Source organism: Mastigoproctus giganteus, chromosome 5 (genome assembly GCF_048544385.1).
Source record: "Mastigoproctus giganteus isolate SK-2022 chromosome 5, ASM4854438v1, whole genome shotgun sequence".
NCBI classification, from domain to species: Eukaryota; Metazoa; Arthropoda; class Arachnida; order Uropygi; family Thelyphonidae; genus Mastigoproctus; species Mastigoproctus giganteus.
Window position 1 is genome coordinate 165,903,249 of NC_143579.1, and position 22,455 is coordinate 165,925,703.

The 22,455-nt window shown below is 38.4% G+C and overlaps 1 protein-coding gene across 1 annotated transcript in view; it reads right to left on the bottom strand.

Annotated features, from left to right (window-relative positions):
• The window catches only part of rdgB (retinal degeneration B), a 597,535-nt gene that overhangs the window by 419,737 nt on the left and 155,343 nt on the right, over positions 1-22,455 (bottom strand). Inside the window, exons 6-7 of the mRNA XM_090373500.1 lie at positions 9,102-9,209; positions 1,305-1,409 (exon numbers count right to left, since the gene is read on the bottom strand). Coding sequence (XP_090229626.1) covers positions 1,305-1,409; positions 9,102-9,209 — 213 coding nt within the window. The remainder of the gene's footprint in view (positions 1-1,304; positions 1,410-9,101; positions 9,210-22,455) is intronic.

Consider the following 22,455-nt stretch of genomic DNA (forward strand, 5'->3'; position numbering starts at 1 on the left):
TCAACTGCCGTTTTCTGGAACAACCTTCCTTCCTATGTATTTCCTGAAAATGACAGTCTACAGAAGTTCAAGCCTAATGTCAAAAAATATCTTCTTTTGTTTTCTCAACCTCCAACCCCAAGCACGGTACTAAGTAGAATAGGTTCTAATACGTCGCGTATTTGGGGTTTTCATAAAATAAATAATAAAATTTCACGTTTTTGAAGTCACGGTGAAAGTTCTCACACAATTAAAATTCACACAAATTTTTAAAATAACTATTATTGTCTTACAACTATGTTTATTCCAAATGCATAGTTCTCCATGCAGAGTGGGGTTACCACTTTACACTCATTTGGAAATGTCTGTATTCAAAGCTCATTGAAGGCAACAGTAATCCTTATGTTCACTTCATTTTGGGTAGTTAGCCAATCTGGAATAGAGATTGTAGCCCATCTCCACATGAGTTATTCCAGGTTTTAAGCTACATAACATACAATTGAGCCCTGCCACACACACCACTATCATCCCTCTTTCAAAGTCAGTTCACTCAAGTTAACCTACGTGAATGCAGTGTACCTATATACCTGCCAAGCAGTGGGTTCGTCCACTAGCAAGAGGGGTGACAGCATTGCATAGGAACCAGGTATCCCATGAATTCTATCCTTTCAGTGTATGCACAATAATGTCAACACTTAAGACCATAGGGATAACACCGCATGCTCAGGAACCAAGGTAATCACAAAAAACTACCAACCTGTACATACATTGAACTTTCTGCCAAAAAAGAAATGAATAAAAAAAGGACTAATGCAAATAGAAGAGCTCAATGTATTTATTGAATTTATATTTTTAGATCTTAAATGACATGTGCAAGTATCTTAATTATAAATAAGAAAAATGAAGCAACAAACCAGTGTAAAATGTATAATCAAAGCATTTACTGGAACTGCACCCATCAAACAAAAATATAAAAATCATTTACAAATGCAACCTAACATACTTCTTTTGTGCACTCTATAAAGGATCTTACTCTGTTACTTGTAATATGATAAAATGACAACTGTCAATCAGTTAATCAAATTGTGGGTAAAATAGGAAGCCACTGAAGAACACTCTCACGAAACAGATGGACTGCATCTGCAAAACATTTTTTCTGTATAATTTAGTTTTGCAATCTTATGTACTAGCAATGACGCAATGACAATAAATCGTTTGACTATTCAAACTATGTGTAGGTCTGAATACTTTATTTTTCTTAATTCTATTTTTATATAGTGAAAACTATTTATTCAAATTGCCTTTTTGTACATCTAGACACTTACCATCTTGAGTATCAACAGAATCAGGCATACTTTGTTCTCTATCTTCGTCGTCAGGAATCATATCCATAGAACTCCACCTGGCTAACATATGCTCTTCCACATCATCTAAAAAGCAATATATAAAACTATCTATCACCTACACAATATATCACCTACATACACAATGAAGTTGGATTTAGATGTGTTTGAAAACCAAGAAAATCTCAGGAAATAAATCAGTATGGCAACCATACTGAACCAACCAAATAATTTTATTTATTTATTTAAAATTTTTCTGGATGGTAACTCCAAATATTAAATATGATAAAAACCTAAGGTGCTATATTATTATAGTTGAGAAGATGGAAAATATTTGTTGATGTTGGGTTTAAAATTTGCAATTTTCAGGAAAGACATGAGAAAGAGGGTTGTTCTTGAGAGCAGGTGTAGAGGGAAAACAAAATAAATCCAGTGAGTTTAGAATTCAACTGAGAATGGAAGGCAATAGCCACTGCATATGACTGGGCTAATCTCAAAGAAAGTGGCAGAATTAGATGCTAATTTGAAAGAACTGTGCTCACGGAAACTGAAAATCAGCGTTAATCAGCAAGTTTGCGAGAGATCATTAATTAAATTGTTGCTCACTTAGGAATAGAGTCTAGGAATTTATGAGAGGTTATGTGTACATAATGGGGAGAGAGAGAGAGAGAGAGAGAGAGAGAGAGAGAGAGAGAGAGAGACTCAACCCCATTTATTTCATTTCTCCAGATGATAGGAGTTTGTGAAGCTGCAAGGTGTAATAAATAAATTACCATTTGTATTATATAAATAGTAATTATGTTAACTTAATTAGAAAAACATAATTACAGTGTGAGATAATATTCATCTTCCCAGAGCCCCCTCTACTTGAAACATCCATATAGTAAGATGCCAGTGATAGCCATAAGCCCTATCTCAGGGCATATATGGACAAACAGTGAAGTATTTTATTTGATGGCCTTCTGTGAGATAATAAAAAATTATCACATAAGGCCATCAAATGAAAGAATAAAAACACAAGTTTTTAAAAGGACTGTGACGGGTGTAAAACCATTATTATTTTTAAAATTTTTGAATGTAAAAGTTAATATGAATACAACTATGATCTGAATATTTAGCTGGAATTGCAATTCTTTTTTTTTTTTTTTTTTTTTTTCCAATTTTAAAAGTTTCTCTTTGTTATATGCACTTTTCATTATAAATTTTAAATATTATACTTGACTATATTTGCATTACTGCAGTGTAAACACCAAATGGGACATTCAATAAAAGCAGCCGAACAATTTATTACACAGTTTATGTAACTCCAGGGTAAAATCCCATTTCAGCTCCTGAACGCACTACCCGAAACACCCATATGATAAAAGAATTATGAGAAGCATCCTCTATCACTTACAGTTTCAATGAATAAAGAGCATGTGACAGATCTCATGCCCTGTCAAAATGAAAAGTCTGTGACACACCCATGCTCTCATAATTATGGCTAAGGGTTTGCTATACTCTTACCCAAAATTCTTTTATATAAACCAAATATATAATTTAGTGAAAATCTATCCACTGGGAGTCCTTATGTTACATGCCTAAAAAAGATGAACAGACAGACAAACAATGTAAAGATAATAGGTGTGTATGCATATATGCTAATATACCTAAAAATAGACTTCCATGACAAACTCTAGATTATACGCCTATAGGCAGAAGAGACCAGCTTTATCTTGAGAGCTAGAAACAGGCTTTCTGAAGTCTAACCCAAAAACTGAACAGTTTTTTAGCATTAGCATTAGTAGAGGCATTTGATGCAAGAAAGCAAGCTTATGCAGCATCAGCCAAAAAAAAAAAAAAAAACCCACTTCCACTTCACCCCTTTGTTCATTCAAAATACCCGTCCAGCTGAGCCTTAAACTTATTTAGGCTATCAACCTCCACCACAAGGGATGGAAGTCTGTTCCACCAACCAAGCACCCGCTGGCTAAAGGCAAATTTCCGCACGTCTATCCTACATCTGTCTTTCCTCAATTTGAATTTATGCCCTCTCAGGTGATTTTTCTGAGCTAGAGGAAGAATCCCATCAGCATTGAGCATGCTTAAACCATTCAAGGCTTTATACACCTCTATCAGATCACCTCGCTGGTGCCTAGTCTCCAGACACTGTAATTTGCAAAACTTAAGATTTTCTTCGTAAGAGCACCCCTTTGTTCCATTCACTAATCTTGTTGCCCTTCTCTGTACTCGTTCCAGCAGCTCTACATCCTTCTTGAAATGAGGCCTCCAGACCTGTATACAGTACTCTAGGTGTGGCCTGACCATCGCCTTATACAATGGAATAATCACCTCCTTATCCCTGCTGGAAAAATTCCTGTATATCATTGACAATACTCCATGAGCTACTCTTGCAGCCCGTCTGCACTGCTCAGAGAACTTCATATCTGCCTGCACAACCACCCCCAAGTCCCTTTCATTCTCTACCACTGTCAGTGTAGTACCACAGAGTTGATACATTGCTCTGGGGTTGCTGTTTCCCATGTGTAGTACTTTACATTTGTCAATGTTAAACTTCATTTGCCACCTCTCAGCCCATCTGCTCAACCTTTCCAGATCCTGTTGCAGCAGCATAGTGTCAGTAGTGTCCTTGACAACCCTGCCAACCTTTGTATCGTCTGCAAACTTGGACATTAAGCCCGATATACCATCATCAATATCATTTATAAATACAGAAAACAATAATGGACCCAACACTGAGCCCTGAGGGACTCCACTAATAACATCAGTCCACGATGAGCAGTGTCCATTGATTACCACTCTCTGTCTTCTCCCCCTCAACCACCCCTTTATCCATAGCAGCAATTTGCCTCCAATGTCACACTGCTCCAATTTGTGTAGCAGTCTTCCATGTGCAACAGTATCAAAAGCCTTTCTAAGATCCAAGTATATAATATCAAAGTTATTACCTTCATCCAGTTCTTTTGTGACTGCATCATAGTATCCAATCAAGTTGGTCAGGCAAGACTTCCCCTTAACAAAACCATGCTGTGTCTGAGCTATAACTGAAGTCTTGTCTAAATGATCCTGCAGTGCTTCTTTAACCAGTGCCTCCATTAATTTTCCTGGAACAGAAGTTAAGCTCACAGGTCTATAATTACTTGTTTCAGCCTTTGATCCTCCTTTGTGAATTGGGGTCACATTTGCACATTTCCAGTCTATGGGTACCTCCCCTGAGTCCAAGGAAGCTCTCATAATTATGGCTAAGGGTTTGCTTACTTCCTTTGCTGCCTCCTTTAATATAACTGGATAGATCCCATCCACCCCGGGTGCCTTTCTTGTGTTTATCTTCAACAGTTTCTCCTCCACTTTACTCCCAGTTATTTCAAGATTCTGTAGCTTACTGCTAGAGTTGAATACACCTCTGGCATTCCCCTCGCTGAATAACTCCTCATGTGTGAATGTCGATGCAAAATATTCATTTAGTTTGTTAGCTACCTGAGCAGGATCATCAACACTTGACCCATCAATATCAAGTGGACCAATCTGATTCATCCCCTTCCTTCTAGAGTTTACATAAGTAAAGAACTCTTTGCTGTTTTTCTTTGCATCCCTTGTCAAGGATTTCTCGTAATCTGCCTTCGCCTGCCTAACCTCCTTTGTAACTTGGTTGCATATCAACTTGTATCTATCATAGGCTTCTGTGTCATGTGTTAATTTGTATGTATCCCATGCATTTTTCTTCTCTGCCATATGCCTCATTAGTTCATCTGACATCCATTTTGGCCTAAACCTTGAACAATATTTCTTAGTTGGTATGTAAAGCCTAGTAGCTTCCAAGATAAGTTCTTTGAATGCTTCCCATTTTGAATTTGCTGTTGGTAACATCAGTTGGTCCCACTGTATAGAATTTAAATACTGTCTCAGTCCATCGTAGTCGTCTTTACGGAAGCAATAACCCTTCCCTTTACCCCTAATGGTAGTTACCTCTTTGAGTAAATCCCACTTCAGCACACTGTGATCACTGCCACCTAGTGGTTCATTTATCTGCAGATTCGTAGTGCATGAAGAATCACTGCTGATAATCAAATCAAGAGTATTACTCCCTCTAGTTGCCTCCCGAACATGCTGATGTAGAAAACAATCATCCAATAAATCCACAAAAGCCCTGCTAGTGTGTGAGTAACCAGCCCCCAAATTCCAGTCAATATCTGGGAAATTAAAATCCCCATTATAAGACACTCTGATTTACTGGCCCACTCTATTTCCCTGTACAGTTCCTTATTATACTCATCAGAGTCATTAGGCCTATAGCACACTCCTACTCTCAATTTTGATCTCCCAATGTTTATGTCACACCAAACTGACTCCACACTGCACTGTCCAGCGATGTCGACTGGCTTCACTTCCTTGGTTTTTATGTGTTTCTTAACTAATAGCATAACCCCTCCCCCCTTCCTATCGTGTCTATCCTTTCTGTAGACGTACTCCCCAAACTGCAGTTCTGCATCCCTTATATCTGTGTGACACCACGTCTCTGATATCCCAACAATATCTGCCTTCGATGTTTTGAGCAATACCTCAAATTCATCAAGTTTATTTACTAAACTCCTAGCATTGGTGTACACGCAAGTATACCTGCACCTGTTTCTATTCTTAGCTACCCTAACACAACCCATGTGTTTACTTGTACCGCAATGGCTCCCAGCAGTCTCTGAAATACCATGCATCTTGTTTTTCAGGCTTCTGCTCATTCTAATAGAAGCAGTGCAAGAATCTCTTTCACCTCTGCCAGTGGCTACTGTCAATCTATTGGTCTTTGTCTCCCCCCAAGCTAGCAGTTTTCCGACCCACCTAACACTGCCTCGATAGCATCAGCAAATATTCTTGCACCCTTTCTATTTAAGTGTATCCCATCCCTGTAGAAGCAATCTCTCCTGTTAACAAGGAGCTCCCCTTCGCGCACAATTTCAAATTCTCCTGTTTTTTGGTTAGACTTCTTTTAGACTTCTTTTGTAGTTATGAAACATTTCATAATACACTTTGGTAGTTATGAAACATTTCATTTTAGTTAAAATTTTGTGGTGAAACAATGTGTCAGTAATACCTACTATATATTTACAGTTTTATTTATGTAATAACTTATTTTTTTAAAGAAAAGTAAAATCTGATAACTCTTAAGCATTTTCTTCTCTCCTGAACTCTGACTTATTGAGAGATACTGCAGTATAGCTGTAAACGTATCTCATTAAATGCTGATATTATAAAAATGCAACATCTAAAGCAGGCCTGGACAAACCATGGCCCCATGGCCCGCGAGCTTTAATTGTATTTTCAAAAAAAGTTTACTTATTTTATGCCTTTTGCAATGCCTTTTTGAAAAATAAATTTGTATATGTAATACATTATAGAATTTGTCGACTTGTAAATTGCTTTATCATCTCTGTATTGTTCACATTGAGATAGAATTTGAAATTGTGCGCGAACCGGAGCGAGCCAACGGGCGCTTTTATAATGGTATAATTTGCGATTATAAACTAACAAAACTACGGTAACACACAACCGGTGATGACGACAACGGCTTTGCTGCGGTGGCAGAGTAATAGGATAGGACTGGCCGGCCGCAGTTCCAATCTGTTTTCTCTGACATCTGTCATCCCGCAGTTAGTTTTTTTGCATTATCTTCGGTTATCATCTTGGTGCCAGTAGCGATAAAAACAATATTTAGGCCCTTTTAAAAATGAATAAAAAAACAAAAAATTCAACAAGAGCATCGTGTCTTCAATGAAGAGTGGAACACAAAATATTTTTTGCTAACATAAATAATGAGACTATTTGTCTCATCTGCCAGGAGAGTGTCTCAGTGTTGAAAGAGTACAATATTAAAAGACATTTCACTATTAAACATTCCAAATATGGTGCCAATTTAACTCCGGAAGCGAGAAAGAAAACTGCAGATTGATTCAAAATTTATCTAGACAACAAAATGTGTTTACGCGGCTAACTAAGGAACAAGAAGCTACTGTAGAGGCAAGTTTTGTTATTTCTCATATAATTGCAAAAAGCCTTTTTGTGATGGAGACTATATTAAAGAATGTATGACTGAACCTTGTGGAATTATATGTCCTGACATTAAACACAAATTTGAGAATATAAGTTTATGTCGGCGAACCGTAGTAAGAAGAATTGAATGTATCGATACAAATTTGAATGAGCAATTATTATCAGTATTAGAATTCATAACATGGTACTCGATAGTTGTCAACGAAAGTAACGACCAAAAGAATACTGTGCAGTTATTAATTTTCATATGTGGATGTACCTCTAAATTTGAAATTATTAGAGCTTCTTTCAATGGCATCTCTTAAAGACCAAACAACGGGAACTGATATATTTGAAAAATGCTTAAAAAGATATAATTTACAATGGAACAAAATGGTAAGCGTAACAACTGACGGAGCACCAAGTTTGACAGGTAAAAATGTTGGAGAGTTAAAGAAAATTCAGGATAAAAATTTGTGAAAATTATTCTGATTATAATTTAATTACAATTCATTGTATTATACATCGACAAGTATTATGTAAAAATGTGTTAAAAGATGAACATGTCACATCTTGTATTATTAAACTAGTAAATTTAATACGATTGAAGGGGCCTGAAACACAGATAATTCGTTAATTTTCTTCAAGATATTGAATCCGAGTACACAGATATTCCTTATCATAGCCAAATTTGATGGCTTAGCTTAGGAAAAGTTCTTCGGCAAGTATGGGATCTTAAAGATGACACTGTTCTATTTTTAAAACTGAAAAATATTATGGACTTTCCCAAATTAACTGATAATAACTGGATTTGTGATTTTGCATTTACCCTGGACATCGTGGCACTTAAATACTTTCAACACCATGTTACAAGGGGAAAATTTATACGCCCATGATATGGTAAAAAGTTTGAATGGATTTCAATTAAAACTCCAGTTGTTCCTTCAACATTTATTGATTAACAAGGTAGAACACTTTCCAACCATGAAGTTGCTGATGATTCCAGAAAATAAATTTGAAAAATATTGTGAAGTTATCAACGCTTTGAATGACGACTTTTCACAAAGATTTGGTGACTTCCGAAAAATTGAGACAAGTTTGGCAATAGTGCGCGACCCATTTTCAATAGAAATTGATAGTGCACCGAGTGAACTACAGCTTCAGATTATAGATCTGCAGTGTGATACCGATTTAAGGAAATTGCACCATCATGAGGAAATCTGTAAATTTTACAATACTCTTAATTCGGACAAATTCAACAAACTTAAAGATTTTGCCCAAGAAAATGTTGGTTATTTTTGGATCAACCTATATATGTGAACAAACATTTTCCATCATGAATCTAAATAAAAATTCATTATGATCAAGCATCACCGATGAACATTTACAAGCAGTTTTAAGAATCTCAACTACAAAATTAACACCCGAAATTAAAAAAATAAATGTTAAAAGATGTAAAACAGTTTCATTCACTCAGTAAATTCTTGGTTGTTAGAGAATATTTTTTTATGTTATATTTCTTCTTCATGATAACAAATAATATATATCTAAAAATAGTATTTTACGTGCGGCCCGCCTTCTTTTTGAATTCCTATTGTGGCCCTTCAACCCAAAAGTTTGCCCAGGCCTGATCTAAAGCATATTTTACTCTAAATATATGAAAATAAAAAAATATTTAAACTGTCCACGAACAAAGTCAATAAAGAATGACATTGACTTATCTAATGAGTAAAAAATTAGATTTCTATATCAACATACCTTCAGCATCAAAAAATTCATCCTCAGAACTAGTCTCAGAATCTCGCACTAGACTTTCCATTCTCCAATTAGCTATTTGAAGATCAAAACTCGAAGTGGAATTACCACCTATGAAATATACAAGATATTCAAGGCTAATTGCACTGAATATTAAAGCAAATAAATGGTCATTACATGCCAGACCAGGATTGACTAGTTTTAAAATTGTCCCAAGGGAAAAATTATCTTAAACTAACAAAGAAATTTAGTATCTGGTATAATTAAATGCAAATAAGACAAAATGAAGTGTTACCCCTCTCCCAATTAGTGAGTAATGCCTGTCTCTAATCAATAAATAACTAAAATCATATTTATTGCACTTTATATATACAATGAGCAGGCAACTTCAACTATCAATATCTCCCAATCTACTTAAAATTAATAATGCAGAAACTAATGTTAGACCGAGAATTTTCACATCTCCCGATAATCAAGCGAAACTAATTAATTAATAAATTACTAATACAGTACCTTGGGATTTATGATAAATTACAAAACTATATTCATTTGGAACCCACGGCGTTTAATAAGAGAAGAGAAGAAAATCCCATTTTGCAGGGAGAAAGTGTAGATGTAAATGGAGAATGCTGTTGTTGTTGTTGTTTTTGGTGCAAGGGCTGCTTAGGCCGTATTGCATTTATCATCATTATGAATGTTACATATGCATGGTGATTGTGATGGCATTACTCAAAAACGATCATATAATTCAATCTTTTTTGTGAAGTGAAAGAACTCCAGTAGATTAGCGTCGTTACCTATGATGTGGCAGAGTGTTAAGGTTTGGCAGAAAGCTAAAAGAGACTTGGCAGGCAGTGGTGTATAAAGTACACTTAATAAGAATATGCTTTATTGTGAGTGGACAGTTGCACTATGGAGGATCATTACCTGTGAGGAGATAAAGGTGGGTAAGATGACTGGCCAATTTGCGTTCTAGTTAAAATTACTTCCTCCCTCCTGTTTATACAGAAACTGGAGGTCCACGGTTGTGGTTCAGGTTTTATTTGGCAGAGTTTATTGTGCGTTTGGGCTTGCCATTGAGTTCTCCATTGTTCTTTACACATTCTTCGAATGTTACTTTTGTAGTCAAGATATGGGACGTAATGCTGTGATAATTCTCTGTCGGATGGATGTTTAGCGGCATAGTCTGCACTTTCGTTTCCTTGTATCCCAGCATGGCCTGGGATCCAACAGAAAATAGCCACTCGTTGAAGTTCTTGAAGATGCATCAGTTTGGATTTTGAGCTTTATTAAAGGATGTGTTTTAGAAGAATTGTTCTGTAAAGCTATAATCGCACTCTGGGAGTCCGTATATATCATGCTTTTATGGATGGTCAGATGGAGGATATTTTCCACTGCAAGTTTGATGGCGTATAATTCAGCTGTATAGCTGCTGCATTCATTGGGAAGTGATATGGAGAAGGTTTTATGAGGGAAAACGGCTGATGCACCCACTCCACTCTCAGATTTTGATCCATCAGTATATATTTTTGAAAAATGCAGATAATTTTGTGTATGGGCTATATAGAGTTGTTGTATATTAACTTTTGCAAGAGAGTGTTTTCCCTAGTTTAGAAAATAATTGTCACAGAGTGGTTTAATAGACCTCCATGGGGGATCTGTACTGCTTAAATCTTGAAGAACTTTGTCGGGATCTATATTCCAAGTTTCTGATAATGCTTGAGCTCTGAGAGCAAAAGGCTGAATTGCTCTAGGTTTATTTCTATAGAATGTTGTGAACTGTGGGTCGTTAAGTATCGGCCTAATGGGATGGGTAGGTAGACTTTGGATTTTAGTTGTATAGTTAAGAATTAACATCTTTCTCCTGAGGGTTAGAGGAAGTTCATGAGGATCAATATAAAGACTTTGAACTGGTGAAGTTCTATAAGTGCCTATAGAAATCCTCAGGGCAGAGTGTTGAATTGGTGCAAGTCGCGCTAGCACGCTTTCCCTAGCAGAATCATACATTGAGGCACCGTAATCAAGGCGAGATCTGATTAGGGCTCTATACAAATGCAGTAACGTGTACCGATCTGCACCCCATGATGTAGAAGAAATGACTCTGAGTATGTTCATTTTTTTCAGGCAAGACGTCTTTAGATGTTTAACGTGCTCTACGAAGTTCAACTTACTATCAAAAGTCAGACCAAGCAGACGAATGCTGTTCACAACTGAGATAGGCTGATATGTTAAGTGTACTTCTGGATCTGGATGCATCTTCCTTTTGTTACAAAAGTGAACTACTTTAGATTTTGAACAAGAGTCGATACCCATTCTGTGCCATCCATAACTGAATATTATTAATTGAAATTTGGAGCTGCCGCTCAACGAAAGTCATGTTTTGAGAACTGCAAGAAAAAGTGAGATCGTCGGCATAGAGGTATGAATTCACAGTGCTGGGCATATATTTAGTCATATGGTTTATTCTTATTGCGAATAAGGTGGCACTGAGCACAGAGCCTTGTGGGACCCCTTCTTCTTGTATATATGTTTGCACCTCACAAAGTTTTTGCAGTACTTTGATCCAAGCCCGAGGCGGGATTCGAACCCGCGACCTTTGGGTTGCCAGGCAGGCACTTTACCCACCCGGCTAGCCCGGTCGGCATGAAGTACGGTAAGTGGCCTCTCAGGTCAAGGGAATGCAGATCTCTTAGGATACCAAAACGCCATGTGGTGTCGAAGGCTTCTTCTACATCGAGACATACCATGACGAGATGCTCATTTCGAATGAATGCATTCCTGATGTTTGTTTCCGCTTTGACCATGAGATCCAGGGCTGATCGATTTTTCCTGAATCCATATTGATTGTCAGAAATTATATTCTGAGTCGAGAAACCAAGTAAGTCGACGGTGAATTATTTTTTCCAGGGTTTTGCTTAAGCAGCCGGTGAGAGAAATAGGTCTATAGTTTTCAGGAATGGAATGATCTTTTCCTGGTTTCGGAATTGCTATTATATAGAAGTGGTGCCAGGAACTGGGGAAACAATGTTCAAGAAAGATGCGATTGAAAAAAGTGAGCAGTGAAGAGACCGATTCTTTATTTAAGTGTTGGAGCATTATGTAGTATATTCTGTCGGGGCCTGCAGCACTGTGTTTTGAGTTAGATATGGCTTCTTGAAGTTCAAGCATTGTAAGCAGCTGATTATAAGGTAAAGTACATTTACTCATAGGTCTGAAGTTCAGTTTGGACTTTTCAGCTAATACTTTGATCTTCTGGAATGATAGATCGTATGCTGCTGAGGCAGATAACTGTGAAAAAACAGTCCCTAGGGAATTCGCTATATCTGTAGGAGAAGAAAGATCCTGTCCATTCCAGTTGAGAATTGGGGAGGATAATCGGGGAACTTTGCCACTTAGTTGTTTTATTTTCCGCCATATTATTCTTGAATCAGTATTTTTATTAATCGAGCTCGCAAATCGAATCCAAGATTCTCTTTTAGCTTTCTTCCTAATGTGACGGGCCTTGGCTCTGAGTCTCTTGTAGTTTATAAGATTGGCGGTGGTGGGATATTTTCGAAACAGATTCCATGCTCGGTTTTTTTTTTCTTTTTTTGGATCTTTGCACTCTTCGTTCCACCAATAGTTTATGGTTCTGTGGGCTGTTGACTGTGATTGTGGAATCGCAGTGCATGCAGCAGCCAGTATTTGTCTCGTGATGTGATCAGTAGCTCTGTCAATAGGACAGGTTGCGATTATCTGTTCATCAAAGGACACTCGGGAAGTGAATTTTGCCCAATCTGCTCAATAGCGAAATTTCCATTTTACGTAGTTTTGGGAAGTTATGGAATGTCCTGTTTGAATCTTACATATTGGCGGAAAGCGATCACTATTTAGCGGGTTGTCGAGGGCCGTCCACTCAATACTAGGGAAGAGGATAGGAGAGCATATCGAAAGGTCTATTGCAGAAGTTCTACCCGTAGAGAGATGGATGTAAGTTGGCAAGCCAGTATTTAGTATAGTCAGATTTTGTCTGTCAGCAAGCTGTTCGATTAGTTGTCCTTGTCCATCTGCATTGGGAGAACCCCACAATGGATGGTGTCCATTGAAGTTACCCAATAAACAGATAGGGGTTGGCAACTGCTGAATAAGATCTTCCAGTTCATGGATGGTATAGGAGTGATTGGGCGATAAGCAGATAGAGACAATTTTCAAAGTAATACCAATCACAATACGTGCTGCAACAGCTTCGATGGAAGTTTGTAAAGGAATTAATCTGCAAGGTACTCGTGAGTCTATGAGTATGGCTACCCCTCCATGAGCATTATTTGTAGCTTGTTGTTTGTTATTTGGTTTTTAGGAGCATAAGCAACTAAGGCCATATTGCTCCAGGAATATGCGGTGATCATTCCCTGATCTTTCCGCATCCCCGTATTTGGTGGTGATGGGATTGAACCCCGGTCTAATCAAGAAGCGTGCGTTACGCACTGCTGCTTCTTCCCACCTGGCTACGGAGGCGCCAATTTATTTGTAGCAGTTCTGTCTTTTCTAAAGAGTGCATAATTCTTAATTGAGAGTGATACATGCCGTGTTAAATTTGTCTCTTGTAGGCAGATGCCTACGGGATGGTAACGATCAATTAACTCGTGGATATCATCAATGTTACTGCGAATTCCTCTACAGTTCCACTGTATGATTTGGTGCATTATTTCGTTTTGTTACTTTAGGTAGATTCTGAGTCTTTTTTATTCCCAGGCTGTTTGTGGCAATCAAGTTTCATTTTCTCTTTTCTTGGAAAGGTTGGGCATCCGATATCCATGACGTCTTCTGCATGAAGATCTAGGATAGGTTCATTTGGGTCAGTATTGTTATCAGTGTCCATATTTACTGAAGTGATATTGTTTGTCTTCCTATTTGTAACTGAGTCGGTTTTTGACTTTGAAATATCTGATGGTCTATGTGGGGTTGCTGGTGGGACTGTAACAGGGGTGTTGTTGGCTCTATCTACTACCTTTTGCTCTTTTAGAGTCTGTTTCATTGATGGTGACAGTATAGATCGGGCCCAATCTGCAATCGATATGGTTGGGGGAACTGATACTTCAGTTTGTGTTGCTGTTGTTTGATATTTTTGCATTGCTGCTGCATATGTGTTCTTAGGTGCGTTAAGCATAATTTGCTTTCTTGCCTCTTGGTATGTGTCTTTTCGTTCTACCCTGTACTTTTGGATTTTTTTTCAGTTTTCCAGAGGTTGCATGACTTGGAGTAGGCTGGATGCATGCCTTTGCAATTCAGCCAGTGGGGTGTTTTGACGTCACAGTCTGTTTGCGAATGTTCTTTCGACCCACAGTTTGGGCAGACTGGATCTCCTCGACAAGCCATTTGTGCATGACCAAATTTTTGGCACTTGTAGCATCTTATAGGATTCGGGATAAAGGGTTGTACTCGGCACTTGAGATAGCCGGCTTTGACACTGGATGGCAAGATAGGTGTTCCGAATGTCAGGATGATGTTGCTGGTGGGAACAAGTTCTCCATCTTTCCTGATCATGATGCATTTGGCTTGTATCACTTTCTGATGTTTGAGTTCTTGGGTCAGTTCATCTTCTGTTACATTTATCAGATCCCACTCTGCAATTACTCCTTTGGAAGTATTTAGTGTTGCATGAGGGGTAACTTGAATGGGTAGTCCGCCAAATATCGTTAGTTTCAACAGTCTCTCAGAATGTGCACGACTCACTGTTTCTACCAAGAGGTCTCCAGATCTGAGTCTTCTCACCATTTTGGGAGAGCCCGCCACATTTTCCAAACATTTCTGTATAAGAAATGGTGAGAAATCGGACATAGATTTGTCCGACAGACTATGTAAGATAAGGAATGATGGGCACTCCTGTTGGTCTGTGTCTGTACGCAGTCGTTTAGACTTTGTTACATCGTGAGAAATTTCATAATCAGCATTGTTGATGGTACTGGATGAGCGCCTCGGCTGCTCAAGCTCTGGGTAATTGTCGTAGTCCATGTTAGGCTCCTTTTTTGCCCTGGGAGGTTGACTTTCCCTCCTAAGTTTGCGGCCCCGCCACGGGGAGGCAGGAGCAGTGCCGCAAGGAGGCCAAGCGGTTAGATAAGTTAGTTGGTTAGTAAAACAGAGTAATATATGTAATGAAAAAGAAAGGTGAGTTTCCTTCCTTCCTTCCTTCCTTGTGATTTTTCAAGTATAGAACTGAATTATAAATGAACTTCCAGTAAAAAATGATATAACTTAAAATGAACTTTTATCACTGGGAAAGATCGCTATATATTCGCACTTTGAACGCTTGACCTCGAATTCGCTTGGCACCGGGGCCTACGGAGAATGCAAAAACTTCTTATCCTAACTCGCTGATGGGGGGGGGGGGGGGGAGTAAGGCGAAGCCATGGTAGCTCTGGAAGAGCATAGAGGAGCCAATAGAGGGCAGAGGATGGAGATAATCGTGGGAAGCGTTTACTCGAAATGAGGTAACAACATGGGCGGAAGGAAAGCAAGAGTCCCTGGGTTCTAACATCAACTGAGGTGCTTAAAGGGGTTTTATTGCAGAAGTAGAGACAGGATTTCACGGGATGATTACCAAAAAGGTAATGCTAAGGAGCAAATGGGCATTTTTGGCAACTCTGACTGTGATGTAGGATGAGATAACCAGAAAATAATATAAAGGGTCCGAAGGGAACCAAGAAAAGAAAAATGCCTTGGGTTGCGCACAGGGGAAAGCTGAAAGAGAGTCTCGGGGTCCAAAGAAGACAACGCAGTAGTGATCTACTGGGAGAAAGGAAACCAATAACCTGCTCTGGAAGAAAGCAATTTGACCTGGTAAGCAAACTGTTTCTGTTGTGTGATGACTGAATTAGAATGAATAGATTAAACTAAATGCTTCTTTCCTAAAAACTTAAATCTTTGTTAATTTAATAACGAATGGAAATAATTCTCATTGTTTGGATTACGCAGAAGGCTTTCAGCAAAGTAATATATTTTTTATTTATTTAATAAACGTTATGTATTATTGAATTTTATGCCTCTCTCGCTCTCTGCCAATACTCTTATGTGCACACCAGAAGAAACAAGTTAAAATAAGAAAATGTTATGCGGGTTTGAGTAACCTAAGTGATTACGCAATTGAAAACAATTGCAATTTAAAGCTGCAGCGATCAAGTGTCTAGAAACCCTTCGTTGCCAAGGGCTTAAATTTTTGTCCTAACTAATTACCATAGATAAAAGCAAAAAGGGGCTAACAAGATGGTTTCTGTGACAAAGATGAAAAATATAGAGTAGCAATAATTGTAGTCGTGAGAAGTACAAAATTTGAGGAAATAAAATAAAGATTTAAAGAACATGAAGTAGAAATATAAGAAGAGAAAAAAGGAAAGGTTGCTGGTGTTTTTTGAAATTAGCAGAGAGAATTATGCTCTATTATCTTGATTGCTATTTACTGATAATAATGTATGTAGTATTGATGAAGTATTCTTATTACAACCATTATTATTACTATTACATAGTAATAAGTGGCAACAATCTATGAATCAGCTCTGCTGTATTATTTAGCTCACAGTTAGATTATCTTTTAAAGATAAAAAAAAATTGAAATCAAATTGGAAGGTAAATTAACTGCAAGTTCAAACAAGTTGTTGCTTGTCACTAGTCCAGTCTCAGCATTTTACTTTTGTGGGGGCAATTTTTATTTTGTTTGTTGGTCTGAGAATGTATACATGTAAGAGTTGTTGTATTGAAGTGTTATAGTGCCTTTGTCAGTTTAAATATAATATTCTGAACATACAACCCTCCTGAATATGTACTGCTGTTTGTCTAAATCATATAAGCAACCGTTTCGTTTTGTAAGAAGATATTTTGATATTATATGCACACACAAAAATGGAAGGAACAGACAAGAGCTTACACTTGTCAGAACCACTGTTTTTAACAAAACCCGGACCGGGACTTGAACCTGTAAGGACCAATCCAGTCCCATTCATGGGTTTCATCAACTTAATTCCAATGTTTTGGGGTCTCAAGAAGAAATCCTGATTTTACAGTTCTCTTAAAACTGTTGGAAGAGATAGCTGAAATAGTGATTAAATCAAAAGTAAAGGGGTTAGTGGGGAAGTTTTACTCACATTCGCTCGAGTTACAGGCAGAGAAAAATTATTTGCACTTCAAGGGAGCCTTGGTTGAGCACTTTAAATGCTCTGAGCCTCTTATAACACAACTACAGCATTTCAGCATGACTAAACAAGAATCGGGAGAGTCTGTTATCCAGTTTGCCACTTGCATAAAAAATTTCTGCAGGATAGCTTTTGAGACAGAAAAAGAGACACCAGAAATAGCATTAGCATTAGTAGAGGCATATGATGTAAGAAAGCAAGCTTATTCAGCATCAGCCAAAAAAAAAAAAAAAAACAACCACTACTCCCATTTCACCCCTCAATTCGTTCGAAATACCTGTCCAGCTGAGCCTTAAATTTGTTTAGGCTATCAACTTCAACAACAAGCAATGGAAGTCTATTCCACAAACCAACTGCCCGCTGGCTAAAGGCGAATTTCCGCACATCTATCCGACATCCGTCCTTCCTCAATTTGAATTTATGCCCTCTCAGGTGATTATTCTGAGCAAGAGGAAGAATTCCATCGGCATTGAGCATGCTCAAGCCATTCAAAGCCTTGTACACCTCTATCAGATCACCTCGGCGATGCCTAGTCTCCAGGCTCTGTAATTTGCAAAACTTAAGCCTTTCTTCGTAAGAGCAACCCTTTGTTCCATTCACTAATCTTGTTGCCCTTCTCTGTACTCGTTCCAGCAGCTCTACATCCTTCTTGAAATGAGGCCTCCAGACCTGTATACAGTACTCAAGGTGTGGCCTGACCAATGCCTTATACAAGGGAATAATCACATCCCTGTCCCTGCTAGAAAAATTCCTGTATATCATTGACAAGACACCATGAGCTACTCTTGCAGCTCGTCTGCACTGCTCAGAGAACTTCATATCTGCCTGCACAATTACCCCCAGGTCCTTTTCATTCTCTACCACTGTCAGCGTAGTACCACAGAGTTGATACGTTGATCTGGGGTTACTGTTTCCCATATGTAGTACTTTACATTTGTCAATGTTAAACTTCATTTGCCACCTCTCAGCCCATCTGCTCAACCTTTCCAGATCCTGTTGCAGCAGCATAGTATCAGTAGTGTCCTTAACAACCCTGCCAACCTTTGTATCGTCTGCAAACTTGGACATTAAGCCTGATACACCATCATCAATATCATTTATAAATACAGAAAACAACAATGGACCCAACACTGAACCCTGAGGAACTCCACTAATAACATTAGTCCACGTTGAGCAGTGTCCATTGATTACCACTCTCTGTCTTCTGCCACTCAACCATCCCTTTATCCATAGCAGCAATTTGCCTCGAATGCCACACTTCTCCAATTTGTGCAGCAGTCTTCCATGCGCAACAGTATCAAAAGCCTTTCTAAGATCCAAATATATAATATCAAAGTTATTCCCTGCATCCAGTTCTTTTGTGACTACATCATAGTATCCAATCAAATTGGTCAGACAAGACCTGCCCTTAACAAACCCATGCTGTGTCTGAGCTATAACTGAATTCTTGTCCAGATGATCCTGCAGTGCTTCTTTAACCAGTGCCTCCATTAATTTTCCTGGAACCGAAGTTAAACTAACAGGTCTATAATTACCTGTGTCAGCCTTTGATCCTCCTTTGTGAATTGGGGTTACATTTGCACATCTCCAGTCCATGGGTACCTCCCCTGAGTCCAAAGAAGCTCTCATAATTATGGCTAGGGGTTTGCTTACTTCCTTTGCTGCCTCCTTTAATATAACTGGATAGATCCCATCCACCCCGGGTGCCTTTTTTATGTTTATCCTCAACAATTTCTCCTCCACTTTCCTCTCAGTTATTAGAAAATCATCTAGCTCACTGCCAATGTTTACTTCACCTACGACATTCCCCTTCCTGAATAACTCCTCATGTGTGAATGTAGATGCAAAATACTCGTTTAGATTGTTAGCCACCTGAGCTGGATCCTCAACTGTTGAACCATCAACATCCAGTGGACCAATCTGATTCATCCCTTTCCTTCTTGAGTTTAAATAGGTAAAGAACTCTTTTCTGTTTTTCTTTGCATCCTTTGCCAAGGATTTCTCATAATCTGCCTTTGCCTGCCTAATCTCCTTTGTGACTTGGTTACAGACCAACTTATATCTATCATAGGCTTCCACGTCACCCATTAATTTGTATGTATCCCATGCATTTTTCTTCTCTGCCATATGTCTCATTAGTTCATCTGACAACCATTTAGGCCTGAACCTTGAACAATATTTCTTGGTTGGTATGTAAAGCCTGGTAGCTTCCAAGATTAGTTCCTTGAATGCTTCCCATTTTGAATTTGCTGTTGGTAACATCATCAGTTGGTCCCACTGTATAGAATTTAAATACTGTCTCAGACCAGCATAGTCGCCTTTACGAAAGCAAAAACCCTTCCCTTTACCTCTGATGGTAGTTACCTCCTTGAGTAAATCCCACTTCAGCACACTGTGATCACTGCCACCCAGTGGTTCATTTATCTGCAGATTCCTAATGCATGAAGAATCACTACTGATAATCAGATCAAGAGTATTACTCCCTCTAGTTGCCTCCCGAACATGCTGGTGTAGAAAACAATCATCCAGTAAATCCACAAAAGCCTTGCTAGTGTGTGAGTGACCAACCCACAAATTCCAGTCAATATCTGGGAAATTAAAATCCCCCATTATAAGACTCTCTGATTTACTGGCCCATTCTATTTCCCTGTACAGTATCTTATTATACTCATCAGAGTCATTAGGCCTATAGCACACTCCTACTCTCAATTTTGATTTACCTATGCTTATGTCACACCAAACTGACTCAACACTGCACTGTCCAGCGATGTCAACTGGCTTCACTTCCTTGGATTTTATGTGTTTTTTAACTAATAGCATAACCCCTCCTCCCTTCCTATCCTGTCTATCCTTTCTGTAGACGTTGTACTCCCCAAATTCCAGTTCTGCATTCCTTATATCTGTGTGACACCACGTCTCTGATATCCCAACAATATCTGCCTTTGATGTTTTGAGTAATACCTCAAATTCATCAAATTTATTTACTAAACTCCTAGCATTAGTGTACACGCAAGTATACATGCACCTGTTTCTATTCTTAGCTACCCTAACACAACCCATGTGTTTACTTGTACCGCAATGACTTCCAGCAGTCTCTGAAATATCCTGCATCTTGTTTTTCAGGCTTCTGCTCATTCCAATAGAAGCAGTGCAAGAATCTCTTTCACCTCTGCCCGTGGCTACTGTTAATCCATTAGTCTTTGTCTCCCCCCAAGCTAGCAGCTTTCCGACCCACCTAACACTGCCTCGATAGCATCAGCAAATATTCTTGCACCCTTTCTATTTAAGTGTATCCCATCCCTGTAGAAGCAATCTCTCCTGTTAACAAGTACAGTCCAGGCTGAAAAAAATTCTACCCCTTCAGCCTTGCACAATCTTTCCAGGGCCGAATTGATCGACAAGGCTCTCATCATATACTCCCTCCTATCGTGTCTGGGCAGAATTGCAGACACTTTCAAATTCAACCCTACTTCACGGCTTTTTTTCAACAGTGACCTGTACTTGTTAAGTAATTCCGCTGGTCTCCTACTCTTAATATCATTAGTGCCAACGTGTACAACTATATCACCGTTTGTGCCCTTAAAAGATGATATCTGCTCTACAACGTCATCAACCTTTGCCGGTGGCAGACATACCCTGGTCCTGTTTCACCTATCCTTTTTACAAAGCATGTTCCCTGTTTCCCTGACAATTGAGTCACCAACAACTACTAGTTCCTGTTGGACCAGCGCATTCTGCCTTGGGGGCTGCCTCTGTGTTGCAAGATGACCAAGTCCAAGCTCTGGTGTTGATGTGGGCAGCTGAGAGCTTGATGGGCCCTCAATTTATTTCCTTCGAGGGCATCCACCCTGTCCTTCAAGGTCTCATATAGGCCCATAACAACGCCCAGTTGTCGCCTAATTTCCTTGCACTCCTTGCATCGTGCACACACAAAGACATCCCCCATGGCAGTATCATGTCCCGTACCCGATTGCTCCGCAAACATCAAGCAAACAGTGCATCTTAAAAGGCCGTGATTCAGGGGGCAACCGCCCCCCTCAGTTCTCCCCTGAGTCACAGCACTCCCATTAGCTTGAGCCTTTTGCTTTGCTGCTCTGGTCAGAGTCATGATTTCGATTTAAATGTCAATAAAATTACAATTTCAGAACAAAATTAAAACCTTAAACTTGTATCTTAACACAGTTATAACGCTATATTTATTTTTCGGTATCGAGTGTTATCTACGAGTTCCCTTTATATAACTTCCGTATCAAGTATGTATTAATTATTTGTTACGTTTGTACTCTAAGTCGTTATATATATATAGTTAAAAGTACAATTTAATTGACAATGAAGTTTAACAAGATTAATAGATGTACTGATTAATTGACAATATTATATTATGCACTATACTATACAAAGCTAATGCTATCGAATTCCGGATATGCTGTATCGCGCTTCAGTAACGAGTGTTATCTACGAAATCCCTTTATATAACTTCTGTATCAAGTTATGTATTAATTATTTATTTTTACTAATTATTTATGTTCCGTAACCTAAGTGGTTATATGTATAGTTAAAATTACAATTTAATTGCCAATGAAGTTCGACAAGATTAATAGATTTTACTGATTAATTTTCACGTAGCAATGGCGGCCGTTTATGAACGGTAAACACGTGGATTTGATACCCTTTCCGATACTAAGTAATACCTACAAAATCTCTATCTAAGTTATTTTAACTTTAAGTACCGTAAACAGGAATATAAAGCTACTCTAGAAATAAGTTAATATGTCAATTTAAACTAATAAAGCAGAAAATAAATCAGAAAAAACTTCTCTATTCCAAGAGCGGCAGAAAGGCACGTCCGCACAGGAAACCCTCGACCTCAGACTGATACTGACACTAAGGGATCAAACTCTTTTAGCTCAATTTTTGAGCAGATTATATCAAAAGTTAAAGCGTTTAGAACTAAGCCAGAATCCAACTACCTTTCAGTCAGCACTGGAAGTCGCATCATGTGAAGAGGCGAATGAAAAATTAATCAAAAAGTCACTATAAATGTAACTAACAATGTCATGGATAATGATAAACAAGTTATAAAAACAATTAACCTTGAGGTAAAGTCTGGAGAGACAACTGCTTCTCTTAACAAACAATTTACGAGAAATCTTTCGCTAAGGATGCAAAGAAAATTAGCAAAGAGTTCTTTACTT